This window comes from Oncorhynchus keta, chromosome 18, assembly GCF_023373465.1.
Source record: "Oncorhynchus keta strain PuntledgeMale-10-30-2019 chromosome 18, Oket_V2, whole genome shotgun sequence".
Lineage (NCBI taxonomy): Eukaryota > Metazoa > Chordata > Actinopteri > Salmoniformes > Salmonidae > Oncorhynchus > Oncorhynchus keta.
In genome coordinates, this window is record NC_068438.1 from 16,709,645 (window position 1) to 16,723,053 (window position 13,409).

General features: G+C 42.7%; 1 protein-coding gene across 2 annotated transcripts in view; it reads right to left on the reverse strand.

Annotated features, from left to right (window-relative positions):
* The window catches only part of LOC118396847 (neurobeachin-like), a 372,037-nt gene that overhangs the window by 45,512 nt on the left and 313,116 nt on the right, over positions 1-13,409 (reverse strand). For both annotated transcript variants that reach the window (XM_052467492.1, XM_052467491.1), the window contains exons 47-48: positions 9,184-9,324; positions 6,099-6,218 (exon numbers count right to left, since the gene is read on the reverse strand). In XM_052467492.1, coding sequence (XP_052323452.1) covers positions 6,099-6,218; positions 9,184-9,324 — 261 coding nt within the window. The remainder of the gene's footprint in view (positions 1-6,098; positions 6,219-9,183; positions 9,325-13,409) is intronic.

A 13,409-nucleotide genomic window follows, 5' to 3' on the forward strand; every position in this document is an offset into this window, starting at 1 on the left:
AGATCACATCGCATCATTGTATGGCTGGGTGCCAGTAGCGTTTTGCATGTGCAACAGTTTGGAGCAGACATTTTCTCTCTCTCTCTCCTATTGAAGAAGCTACAGTCCCAGTTGAAATATTATCAATTATTTTTGTAAAAACAACCTGAAGGTTGATTATAAAAAAACATTTGACATGTTTCTACGAACTTTACGGAATTGGAATTTTCGTCTGCCCCGTCATGACCGCTCGAGCCTGTGGATTTCTGAACATAACACACCAACCAAATGGAGGTATTTTGGATATAAAAATAATCTTTATGGAACAAAAGAAACATTTATTGTGTAACTGGGAGTCACATGAGCGCTAACATCCGAAGATCATCAAAGGTAAGCGATCCATTTTATTGTTTTTCTGACTTTCGTGACCAATCTACTTGGCTGCTAGCTGTTTGTAATGTTTTTCTCTGCTGAGAGAGATGTCCTTACATAAACACTTAGTATGTTTTTGCCGAAACGCTTTTTTGAAATCTGACATGCCAGGTGGATTAACAACAAGCTAAGCTGTGTTTTGCTATATTGCACTTGTGATTTCATGAAAATTAAATATTTTTAGTAATTTAATTTGAATTTGGCGCTCTGCAATTCAGAGGATGTTGACGAAAATGATCCCGCTAACGGGATGGGTGCATCAAGAAGCTAAACTACTGGCACACAGCTCGAACAACCATGCATACACAACAAGACATGCCACAAGAGGTCTCTTCACAGTCCAGAACAGACTATGTGAGGCATAGAGTACTACATAGAGCCATGACTACATGGAACTCTATTCCACATCAAGTAACTGACGCAAGCAGTAAAATTATATTATTTAAAAAACAGATAAAAAAACACCTTATGGAACAGCGGGGACTGTGAAGCAACACAAACATTGGCACATGCATACACACACACACAGATGATAACATATGCACTATACATACACATGGATTCAGTACTGTAGATATGTGGTAGTGGTGGAGTAGGGGCCTGAGGGCACAGGGTGTGTTGTGAAATCTGTGAATATATTGTAATGTTATTTAAATGGTATAAACTGCCTTAATTTTGCTGGACCCCAGGAGGAGTAGCTGCTGCTGGTATTGGTATTAGCCCTCTGATTACAATTAAGAGCACGTCATGCCGCTCTGTTTTGGACCCGCTGCAAGAATTAGGTCCTTCTATGCACCATTTGACTATTTGACAGGACAATAATTAACAGCAGATAAAACTAGAGCCTGCAGGAATTGAGTTGTGGAGTGTGGTATCAAAAAAGCAGAGCATCTCTTTATTACGGACAGACCTCTCCCCATCTTTACAAGCATTGGATCTATATGTTTTGACCATGACAGTTTCCAATCAAAGGTAACACCAAGTAATTCGGGGGGCTAGGGTCAGTTTGTTATATCTGGAGTACTTCTCCTGTCCAATTCGGTGGCCTGTGTGAATCTAAGTTTGCGTTCTCTAATTCTCTCCTTCTCTCTTTCTTTCTCTCTCTCGGAGGACGTGAGCCCTAGGACCATGCCCCAGGACTACCTGACATGATGACTCCTTGCTGTCCCCAGTCCACCTGGCCGTGCTGCTGCTCCAGTTTCAACTGTTCTGCCTTATTATTATTCGACCATGCTGGTCATTTATGAACATTTGAACATCTTGGCCATGTTCTGTTATAATCTCCACCCGGCACAGCCAGAAGAGGACTGGCCACCCCACATAAGCTCTCTCTAATTCTCTCTTTCTTTCTCTCTCTCGGATGACCTGAGCCCTAGGACCATGCCCCAGGACTACCTGACATGATGACTCCTTGCTGTCCCCAGTCCACCTGGCCGTGCTGCTGCTCCAGTTTCAACTGTTCTGCCTTATTATTATTCGACCATGCTGGTCATTTATGAACATTTTAACAACTTGGCCATGTTCTGTTATAATCTCCACCCGGCACAGCCAGAAGAGGACTGGCCACCCCACAAAGCCAGGTTCCTCTCTAGGTTTCTTCCTAGGTTTTGGCCTTTCTAGGGAGTTTTTCCTAGCCACCGTGCTTCTACACCTGCATTGCTTGCTGTTTGGGGTTTTAGGCTGGGTTTCTGTACAGCACTTTGAGATATCAGCTGATGTACGAAGGGCTATATAAATACATTTGATTTGATTTCATTTAGTCTCCTCAACTTGTTCAGCAGCTACACCATTCATTACCAGATTCAACTGAGGTGTAGAACTTCAATGATTTGTACCAAATACAATGCTCTTAGTCAGGACCAGTTTATTACTAGCCACCCATTCCAAAACAGACTGCAACTCTTTGTTAAGGGTTTCAGTGACTTCATTAGCTGTGTTTTCTGATGTGTATATGGTTGAATCATTAGCATACATGGACACACATGTTTAATGCCAGTGGCAGGTCATTGGCAAAAAATAGAAAAGAGTAGAGGGCCTAGAGAGCTGCCCTGCGGTACACCACACTTTACATGTTTGACATTAGGTCTGAATCCACGATATGGTAGAGGTTGAAAAGCCATAACACATACGTTCTCTCAACAACAGGTTACGGTCAATAATATTAAAGTCTGCACTGAAATCTAACAGTACAGCTCCCACAATCTTTGTATTATCAATTTCTTTCAACCAATCATCAGTCATTTGTGTCAGTGCAGTACATGTTGAGTGCCCTTCTCTATAAGCATGCTGAAAGTCTGTTGTTAATTTGTTTACAGAGAAATAACATTGTATTTGGACAAACACAATTTTTCCAACAGTTTGCTAAGAGCTGGGAGCAAGCTGATAGGTCTGCTGTTAGAACCAGTAAATGCCATTTCCCTCCAGGCCTGAGGAAAAATACTTTCCTCTAGGCTCAGATTAAAGTTTTGACAGATAAGAGTGACTACAGATTCAACTACCATCCTCAGAAGCTTTCCATCTAAGTTTTCAATGCCTAGGACGTTTGTCAATATTGATAGATAACAATACATTTTCACCTCTCCCACACCACTTTACAAAATTCAAACTTGCAATGCTTTCTTAAATTGTTATTTTTTATGCATGAGTACACTGGCTCAATGTTGTTGGCATCTCCTGCCTAAGTAATCATTAAAATAATTGGCAACATCAAATGGTTTTGTAATTAATAAAAAGCCATCTGATTCGATGTAAGATGGAGTTGAATTTGTCTTTCTGAACATAATTACTCCAAAGTTAAATTGGTTTTATAATGCAGTTTCTTTTTCTTTTTGTTGAGTTTAGTCACATCATTTCTTAACTTGCAGTAAGTCAGATGTGCGGCCCGACTTAGTCACTCCTTTTGCCCTCTCTTTCATCCATACAGTTTTTCAATTCCTCATCAATCCATGGAACCTTAACAGTTCTAACAGTCAGTTTCTTAACAGGTGCATGTTTATCAATAATTGGAAGAAGCAATTTCATAAATGCATTAAGTGCAGTGTCTGGAGGCTCCTCATTAAACATCACATCATACCAACAAATATGTTTAACATCATCCACAAAGGAGTAACACCAATATATTTTGTATAAACTATTTTAGGCCCAACTGAATCAAGTACATCTAAGACCAACAGTGCAATTTTTTGGGATCGCAAGGCCTTGAAGATCGACCAGTTAGTGGCCACTGCTTTAGCCAATCACAGAGCCTCCTCTCCTCTCCTCCCCTCCACTCCACTCAACTCCACTCCACTCAACTCCACTCCTCTCTCTCTTACAGATGCCTCTGTACATTGGACCATGTGCATAACAGGAATGTGGCAACTCCCTCCTTTCTCTGTCAGAGCCCTCATTAGAAAACCATTTAAAAGCATTTCAACTCTGTTTATCTAGGCCTGTGTGTGTCAGGAGGTGCATGTGTTTGTATGTGTGCCATGTGTGTGCGTGCCATGTGTGGGGGGTGACTTCGTGTTGGTGTGTACGTGCGTGCATATGTGTGTGTGTGTGTGTGTGTGTGCACGCGCGTGTGTGTGTGTATGTCAGTGACTGTGTATGTGTGTGTTTACAAAGTGCTTGGCCTCCTAGCTGGTTCAGCGCTAGTATAAGGGCTGTTTTATGAAAGCAGTGTTTGTCGTGTTCTGTAATACTGTTGGTTTTTACCAGGCCTATGGGAGTTTGACCAGGCCTGTTGCCTATGGGCTGATAACTACAGGAGGATTACAGGCAGGGCTTTAGGACGGTAAATCAGGGTTTACAGAGGAAGGTGGCATGACAGGAAACACCCCAATAAAATACTGGAGTCTGCTGTTGGTCACATTTCACCCTCCAACGGACCACAACACTTGAGGCTGTCCCTCCCTCCCTCCCTCCCTGTCTGTCTATTTCTCGGTCCTCTCTTCCCCTCCAACCCTTCCTCTCTCTCTCCCTCCCTCCCCCTTACTCTCTCTATTTGTAAACTTCCCTGTCAAAACTCAGCACCAAGCTGTTAAAGCTGCCAGCTCCGTTTTCGAGCCCAGCTCCCCTGTCAGCCATTAATACAGCAACAGCCTGTTAATGGGCTGAACAAGTCAATCACAGAGCCTCCATAGATAGCTAACAGGCTCCATAGATAGCTAATAGCCTCCATATATAGCTACTAGCCTCCGTAGATAGACAACAGCCCCCATAGATAGCTAACAGCCTCCATAGATAGCTAATAGCCTCCTTAGAGAGCCATCAGCCTCCATAGAAAGCCAACTGGCTGCATATATAGCTAAAAGCCTCCATAGATAGCTAACAGCATAGATCCCTTCAGGTGACACACTGGCAGCGTTCTGGGGGGTTACTGGTACTGTTACTGGGACTACTCATAGACAAGTCTGCCTCTCCCTCTTTCACTCACACACACACGCATGCAGGCAAGCACGCACATGACACACACATACTAGTGGGGACACAGAGACATGGATTATTAACACTGTTAAAACATTAATTGTGAAGTGGAGGAGGGTGAGGGGTGGGGGGATGCTAGAACAAGGTCGCTCCATATTGACTTGCTCTTGTAGGTGGTCAGCCCACCCCTGCTAAAGCCCCCTCCCACTCCCCCAGTCCTGTACTGTGTCATAATGTAGGTAACACTTTGTGTATGTAGGTAACTGTGTACATAGTTAACTGCGTGCACCTACGTATAACTGTGTAAAACTGTGTGTATGAAGGTAAAACTGTGTGTATGAAGGTAGAACTGTGTGTGTAGATGAAACAATTTAGCAGAATAATTCCTGTTACTAATACATAACGAAACACAGCTGCGGTTGTAATATCTTGTCTCTGTCTCCTTTGTGCTGATAGACCAGCAGCCATGTTATGTGTGTTTCAACAGACAGACAGACATACAAGTAGTTTAAAGTAGCATGTATTTGTTAACAGGGCATGTTGGCTGGTGTGCTGCTCTCTCCCCCTCCTCCCCAAGCTGAGCCCAGGAAAAGCCCTGTCCGGACATAAAACACTACATTTTAAATAGCTTTTGTCATTAATGCTATATTAATTGCCTGGGGCAACACTAACCCGACACGGGGTGTTCTAGAAATATCTGACACTTTGAGGTCAGAGCTGTTCCCGCTGTGTTACAGAGTGACCGTGGTGGTGGTTCAGCGTTTCTCTGTCTGTGTCCCAAATGGCACCCGATTCTCTATAAAATGCACTACTTTTGAGAAGAGCTAATAGGGAGCCATTTGGGATACAACCTCTGACTGCTCTTCTGAGGATGGAAGGAGAGGATTTCTTTCTTTGTCTTCAGCCTTTGTTCACATAGAGTACAGCACTCCTTTCTTTTTTAGAGTAATGTTTTTTTATATAAGAGGTAAATCAAATATGTATTTTTAAGTGTTTTAGTTATGCACAGTGTACCATGTCTCTGTTCCTCAGTTTGAGCACAGTGTTATTTATAATTCATGGGATATATATTTTATTGTGACGTTTCCTTCTGGGTTGGAAACCGATGAACAGATCCACCGTGGACACAGATCCTGAGTATTTACATTGAGCAGAGGTTGTTTCATGGCCACACACACACACACACACACACACACACACACACACACACACACACACACACACACACACACACACACACACACACACACACACACACACACACACACACACACACACACCCTGACGTCTGAGGTGTCTCTCTGGCAGTGCCTCCAGGAGCGGGTGATGGCGGAGAAGGTCCGGTCTGGATGGTCAAACTTGTTGTTGTTAGCTTTCAGGAAGAACGTGGTGAAAGGCTCCTGCAAGAGAAAACACACACACATTTTACTTTGAGCAAAGGATGTTTCATGGACACACAGACACACACAAACAAACAAAAGAACACACATAACACCCCCATTCCAAACCATACTGTCAGCGAACTATATTTTCTATTGCATGTTCAGAATGAATAATTTCTACTCCTCTAAGGAGAGCTAATGGCTGAATTCTACTGATTGTGACAGAGAGAAGGGACAATGAGAATGTCTCTTATTGGAAACATAGATGTGGTAAAGAGGTCAATGGAACGCAGACTGTGGGGGATAGAATTTAAATTGTATTTATTTAACCTTTACTTAACTAGGCAAGTCAGTTAAGAACAAATTCTTATTTACAATGACGGCCTACTCCAGCCAAACCCAGATGACATTGGGTCAATTGTGTGCCACCCTATGGGACTCCCAATCACGGCCGGTTGTGATTCAGCCTGGACTCCAACCAGGGTCTGTAGTGACACCTCAAGCACTGAGATGCAGTGCCTTAGACCGCAGCGCCACTCGGGAGCCCAGAATTAGAAGAAGGACGCCGGACTGATGCACATTCAACAAATCTGATCTAACAAAGTGGATATTGTTCAAATCCGTTATGATTGATGTATTGTAACAGGCCCACAATGTGATTACTAAAGTATGATTTTGATATATTTAGCTGTTTTCGCTGCATAACATTTAGAAGTACACAATACACATATAATCAATAGCCTAAATGTAGGGTAATTTTGCTGGAGGGCAAAGAGGTCGAGTTCCATTGACCTCTTTACCACATCTATGGTGTGTTTCTGTGTCTGTGTATGTGCTTGTGCCAGACAAGTGTCTCTGTCTGTCTGTCTGTCTGTCTGTCTGTCTGTCTGTCTGTCTGTCTGTCTGTCTGTCTGTCTGTCTGTCTGTCTGTCTGTCTGTCTGTCTGTCTGTCTGTCTGTCTGTCTGTCTGTCTGTCTGTCTGTCTGTCTGTCTGTCTGTCTGTCCTCCCCTACTGTACATTACCCACAATGCCTGAGGGAGTATTAATTACAGTGCTTTCTGGTCGCCGGGAGCGACGGTGGTAATTGGCTGATGCCGTATGTGGTGTTCCAAGTCTGAGATGGAGACAGTGTTCTGATGGAGGGATGTAGGGTGGAGAGGAGGAGAGACGGAGGAGAGGAGGAGTGTGGGTAGTGAGGAGCGGTGTAAGTGCTGTCAGAGGAACTCTTCTAATTCAACAGACCCTCTGCTAACGAGGGGGAGAGGAGGAGGAAAGTGGCAGGCAAAGGGAGAACAGGGGGAGGGTGCTACTAACTCCCCATCAAGCTTTCTCCAATTAACGAACTGCCTAACATATCAAATATGGCCAAACCCCAAGAGGGCTAACCCTTTATCTCACCATTTGGATATCACTGGTATTTACTAAACACTATATAGTGTCAATGTCCTTTCAACTGTGTAGATTGTGTGACTTAGTATCTAACTAACATACTAGCTGCCATTTTGAACATATTATTTTGGATAAAAAACGACTTACAGTACCAGTCAAACATCTGGACACACCGACTCATTCAAGGGTTTTTCTTTATTTTTACTATTTTCTTCATTATAGAACAATAGTGAAGACATCAAAACTATGAAATAACCAATAAAGTGTTCAACAAATATAAATATATTTGAGATTCTTCAAAGTGGCCACCCCTTGCCTTGATGACAGCTTTGCTGAGCACTTGTTGGCTGCTTTTCCTTCACTTTACGGTCCAACTCATCCCAAACTATCTCAATTGGGTTGAGGTTGGGGGATTGTGGAGGCCAGGTCATCTGATGCAGCACTCCATCACTCTCCTTCCTGGTCAAATAGCCCTTACACAGCCTGGAGGTGTGTTGGGTCATTGTCCTGTTGAAAAACAAATTATAGTCCTACTAAGCGCAAACCAGATGGTATGGCTTATCACTGTAGAATGCTGTGGTAGCCATGCTGGTTAAGAGTACCTTGAATTCTAACCAAAAATCTCAAATTCGGACTCATCAGTCCAAAGGACAGATTTCCACCGGTCTAATGTACATTGCTTGTGTTTCTTAGCCCAAGCAAGTCTCTTCTTCTTATTGGTGTCCTTTAGTAGTGGTTTCTTTGCAGCAATTCGACCATGAAGGCCTGATTCACGCAGTCTCCTCTGAACAGTTGATGTTGAGATGTATATGTTACTTGAACTCTGTCAAGTATTTATTTGGGCTGCAATTTCTGAGGTTAGTAACTCTAATGAACTTTTCCTCGGCAGCAAAGGTAACTCTGGGTCTTCCTTTTCTGGGCGGTCCTCATGATAGCCAGTTTCATCATAGCACTTGATGGTTTCTGTGGCTGCACTTGAAGAAACTTTCAAAGTTCTTGACTGACCTTCATGCCTTAAAATAATGATGGACTCTTTCGTTATTTGAGCTGTTCTTGCCATAATATGGATTTGGTCTATCTTCTGTATACCACCCCTACCTTGTCACAACACAACCGATTGGCTCAAACGCATTAAGAAGAATGAAATTCCACAAATTAACTTTTAACAAGGCACACCTGTTAATTTAAATGCATTCCAGGTGACTACCTCATGAAGCTGGTTGAGAGAATGCCAAGAGTGTGCAAAGCTGTTATCAAGGCAAAGGGTGGCTACTTTGAAGAATCTCAAATATAAAATATATTTTGGTTTGTTTAACCATTTTTTGGTTACTACATGATTCCGTATGTGTTATTTCATAGTTTTGATGTCTTCAATATTATTCTACAAGAAATAGTAAAAATAAAGAAAAATCCTTGAAACAGTAGGTGTTTCTAAACTTTTGACTGGTACTGTACGTCTACACTCAAACGTCTAAAATCAGATAGAAAGAACGTAGAAATGATAATGGACTTTAAAAAAAATCAACAACCCACTTTTGCAGGTATAGAGTACGGGGAATAGGGTATTGGGTGGATGGGGTATAGAGTACGTACTATCCTGAGCAGCCAGAGCAGGGTGGAGTTAGCGGTGGAGTAGTGGGTGTTGTAGTGATATGGGGGGGTCTGGTCCTCTTCCCATGTCTCGTAGCGCTCTGCATAGAACACTGCACGCTTCGGGTTCAATGCTCCAATTGGCTGAGGGAGAAACAGGAAGACAATAAGTTACATACAGTAGATAGAGCATATGATGTTCAGTATATAACTGATGTTTAAGATTTCGTAGACAGGCAACTCCTAGAGCAGGGTGGTCAAACAAACGGCCCCTGGGCCAAATGAGGCATTTGAATGTGTCCTGCCATGTTGTCATGGTAAAAAAACACCACAGCCCTCCAGGAGTTTAGTAAGATCTGCTATTGATATTACAGTAATTAGCTAGTCAATGGATAAATCAAGAAATACATGACTTTACAAACCAACTGTTGGCCTTTGATAGAGTGTTTCATTCTTCCACCATAACTCTGGAACAGAGGCCAAGTCAATATTACATTCTGGATCTCAGCCTCTCTGTACTTTGCCGACACTGTGTCCCAAATAGCAACCTATTCCCAATATAGAGTACAACTTTTGACCAGGGCCCATAGGGCTCTGGGCAAAAGTAGTATACTCTCTAGGTAATAGGATGCCATTTGGGATGGCCCCTACGCCAATAATATGACACTGAGACTCACTCTGGGTCCCAAGCCTTTGCTTTCTCATGTGTTTTTAAAGGCAATCTAATTAGTCTATTAAAATTGATTTAGTGGAGGTTAAATTGCTTTCTCTGTCTTTTCAATCACCCTGGCCCACAGGCAGGCCTTGGAGATACATTGGCAGTCAATGTTAATACACTAAAGATACAGTGGATGTGTGTGTGTGTGTGTGTTTTATGCATGAGGCAGCCATATCTTGGATTGACCACAGGAATCATGGGAACTCCACCCCAACAAAGCCCTTGATGGCGCCGGAGAACAAGGCTGACATTTTACGTATTCTTTTTTTTTCTTTGCATTGTTTGTAACTTACTTTGTAACTTATTTTGTACATAATGTTGCTGCTACCATCTCTTATGACCCGAAAATAACTTCTGGACATCAGAACTGTGGTTACTCACCACGGACTGGCAGAATCCTTTTTTTCCCTTTAACGAGTCTGTGAATGATATACTGTTTTCCCGGAAGCAGGCCCAGATCCCCGTCATTTGCGTGAAGAGAAAGCGGGGAAAAAGGGGCCAGAGGTCGGGCTGCCTTCTGAGAATTCGTAGGCGACTGAATAAACCACCACTTCCTTCCATTCTGCTAGCAAAATAAAATCGATGATCTACGCGGAAAATTAAACTACAAATGGGTCATTCAAAACTGTAATATCTTATGCTTCACAGAGTTGTGACGATGACATTATCAACATCCAGCTGGCTGGTTATACGCTGTATCGTTAGGACAGAACAGCGGCGTACTATGTATGTTTATAAATAACAGCTGGTGCACGATATCTAAGGAAGTCTCAAGGTTTTGCTCGCCTGAGGAAGAGTATCTCATGATAAGCTGTAGTCCACAGTATCTACAGTTGAACTCAGAAGTTTACATACACCTTAGCTAAAATACATTTAAACTCAGTTTCACAATTCCTGACATTTAATCCTAGTAAAAATTCCCTGTCTTAAGTCAGTTAGTATCACCACTTTATTTTAAGAATGTGAAATGTCAGAATAATAGTAGCGAGAATGATTTATTTCAGCTTTTATTTCTTTAATCACCTTCCCAGTGGGTCAGAAGTTTACATTCACTCAATTAGTAATTGGTAGCATTGCCTTTAAGTTGTTTAACTTGGGCCTCCCTCTTAAGAAGCAGTGCGGCTTGGTTGGGTTGTGTATTGGAGGACGCATGACTTTCAACCTTCGTCTCTCCCGAGCCCGTACGGGTGTTGTAGCGATGAGACAAGATAGTAGCTACTAAACAATTGGATACCACGAAATTGGGGAGAAAAAGGGGTAAAATATATATCTTTTTTGAAAGTATAACTTGGGTCAAACGTTTCGGGTAGCCTTCCACAAGCTTCCCACAATAAGTTGGGTGAATTTTGGCCCATTCCTCCTGACAGCTGGTGTAACTCAGGTTTGTAGGCCTCCTTGCTCGCATACGCTTTTTCAGTTCTGCCCACAAATATTCTATATGATTGAGGTCAGGGCTTTGTGATGGCTACCGGTCCTTCTGTAGCTCAGTTGGTAGAGCATGGCGCTTGTAACGCCAGGGTAGTGGGTTCGATCCCCGGGACCACCCATACGTAGAATGTATGCACACATGAGACTGTAAGTCGCTTTGGATAAAAGCGTCTGCTAAATGGCATATATTATTATTATTACTATTATTATTATTACCTTGACTTTGTTGTCCTTAAACCATTTGCCACAACTTTGGACTTTTACTTGGGGTCATTGTCCATTTGGAAGACTCATTTGCGACCAAGCTTTAACTTCCTGACTGATGTCTTGAGATGTTGCTTCAACATTTCCATATATTTTCCCCTACTCATGATGCCATCTATTTTCCTCCAAACATGGTCATTATGGCCAAACAGTTCTATTTTTGTTTCATCAGACCAGAGAACATTTCTCCAAAAAGTACAATCTTTTTCCTCATGTGCAGTTGCAAACCGTAGTCTGGCTTTTTTATAGCAGTAGCTTCTTCCTTGCTGAGTGGCCTTTCAGGTTATGTCGATATAGGACATCGTTTTACTGTGGATATAGATACTTTTGTACCCGTTTCCTCCAGCGTCTTCACAAGGTCCTTTGCTTTTGTTCTGGGATTGATTTGCACTTTTCGCACCAAAGTACATTCATCTCTAGGAGACAGAACGCATCTCCTTCCTGAGTGGTATGACAGCTGTGTGGTCCCACGGTGTTAATACTTGCGTACTATTGTTTGTACAGATGAACGTGGTACCTTCAGGCGTTTGGAAATTGCTCCCAATGATGAACCAGACTTGTGGAGGTCTACAGTTATTTTTCTGAGGTCTTGGCTGATTTCTTTTCATTTTCGCATGATGTCAAGCAAAGAGGCACTGAGTTTGAAAGTAGACCTTGAAATACATCTAAATGACAAATTATGTACATTTGCCTATCAGAAGCTTCTAAAGCCATGCCATTTTTTATGGAGTTTTCCAAGCTGTTTAAAGGCACAGTCTGTAAACTTCTGACCCACTGGAATTGTGATACAGGGAATTATAAGTGAAATAATCTGTCTGTAAACAATTGTTGGAAAAATGACTTGTATCATGCAAAGTAGATGTCCTAACCGACTTGCCAAAACAGTTTGTTAACAGTCTGTTAACAATAAATTTGTGGAGTGGTTGAGAAACGAGTTTAATGACTTCAACATAAGTGTATGTAAACTTCAACTGTGCCTAGATAGTTTTCATATGTACTTGTCGTAGCTGTCTACATACCACCACAGACTGATGCTGTCACTAACACTGCACTGAATGAGCTGTATTCCGCCATAAGCACACAGGAAAACGCTCACCCTCCATGTAGCCAGGAACTTTAATGCAGGGAAATTTAAAACCGTCTTACAAAATTTCTATCAGCATGTTTAATGTGCATCCAGAGGGAAACAAAACATAGGGACCACCTTCACTCCACACACAGAGACACATACAAAGCTCTCCCTCACCATCCATTTGACAGGTAACCTGCCGAAAGGACTACTGACCTGTAGCACTCGTGTCTGTAGACATGATGTGCTTTGAAAGGCTGGTCATGGCTCACATCAAACCCATTATCCCAGAAACCCTAGACCCACTCCAATTTGCATACCGCCCTAACAGATCCACAGATGATGCAAACTATATCGCACTCCACACTGCCGTTTCCCACCTGGTCAAAAGGAACACCTATGTGAGAATACTATTCATTGACTACAGCCCAGCATTCAACACCATAGTGCCCTCAAAGCTCATCAAATAGCTAAGGACCCTGGGACTGAACACCTCCCTCTGCAACTGGATCCTGGACTTCCTGACGGGCCGCCCCCAGGTGGTAAGGGTGGGTAACAACACATCTGCCACGCTGATCCTCAACACAGGGGCCCCTCAGGGGTGCGTGCACAGTCCACTCCTGTACTCCTTGTTCACTCATGACTGCACGGCCAGGCATGACTCCAACACTATAATTAAGTTTGCCGATGACACGACAACAACGAGACAGCCTATAGGGAGGAGGTCAGAGACCTGGCCATGCGGTGCCA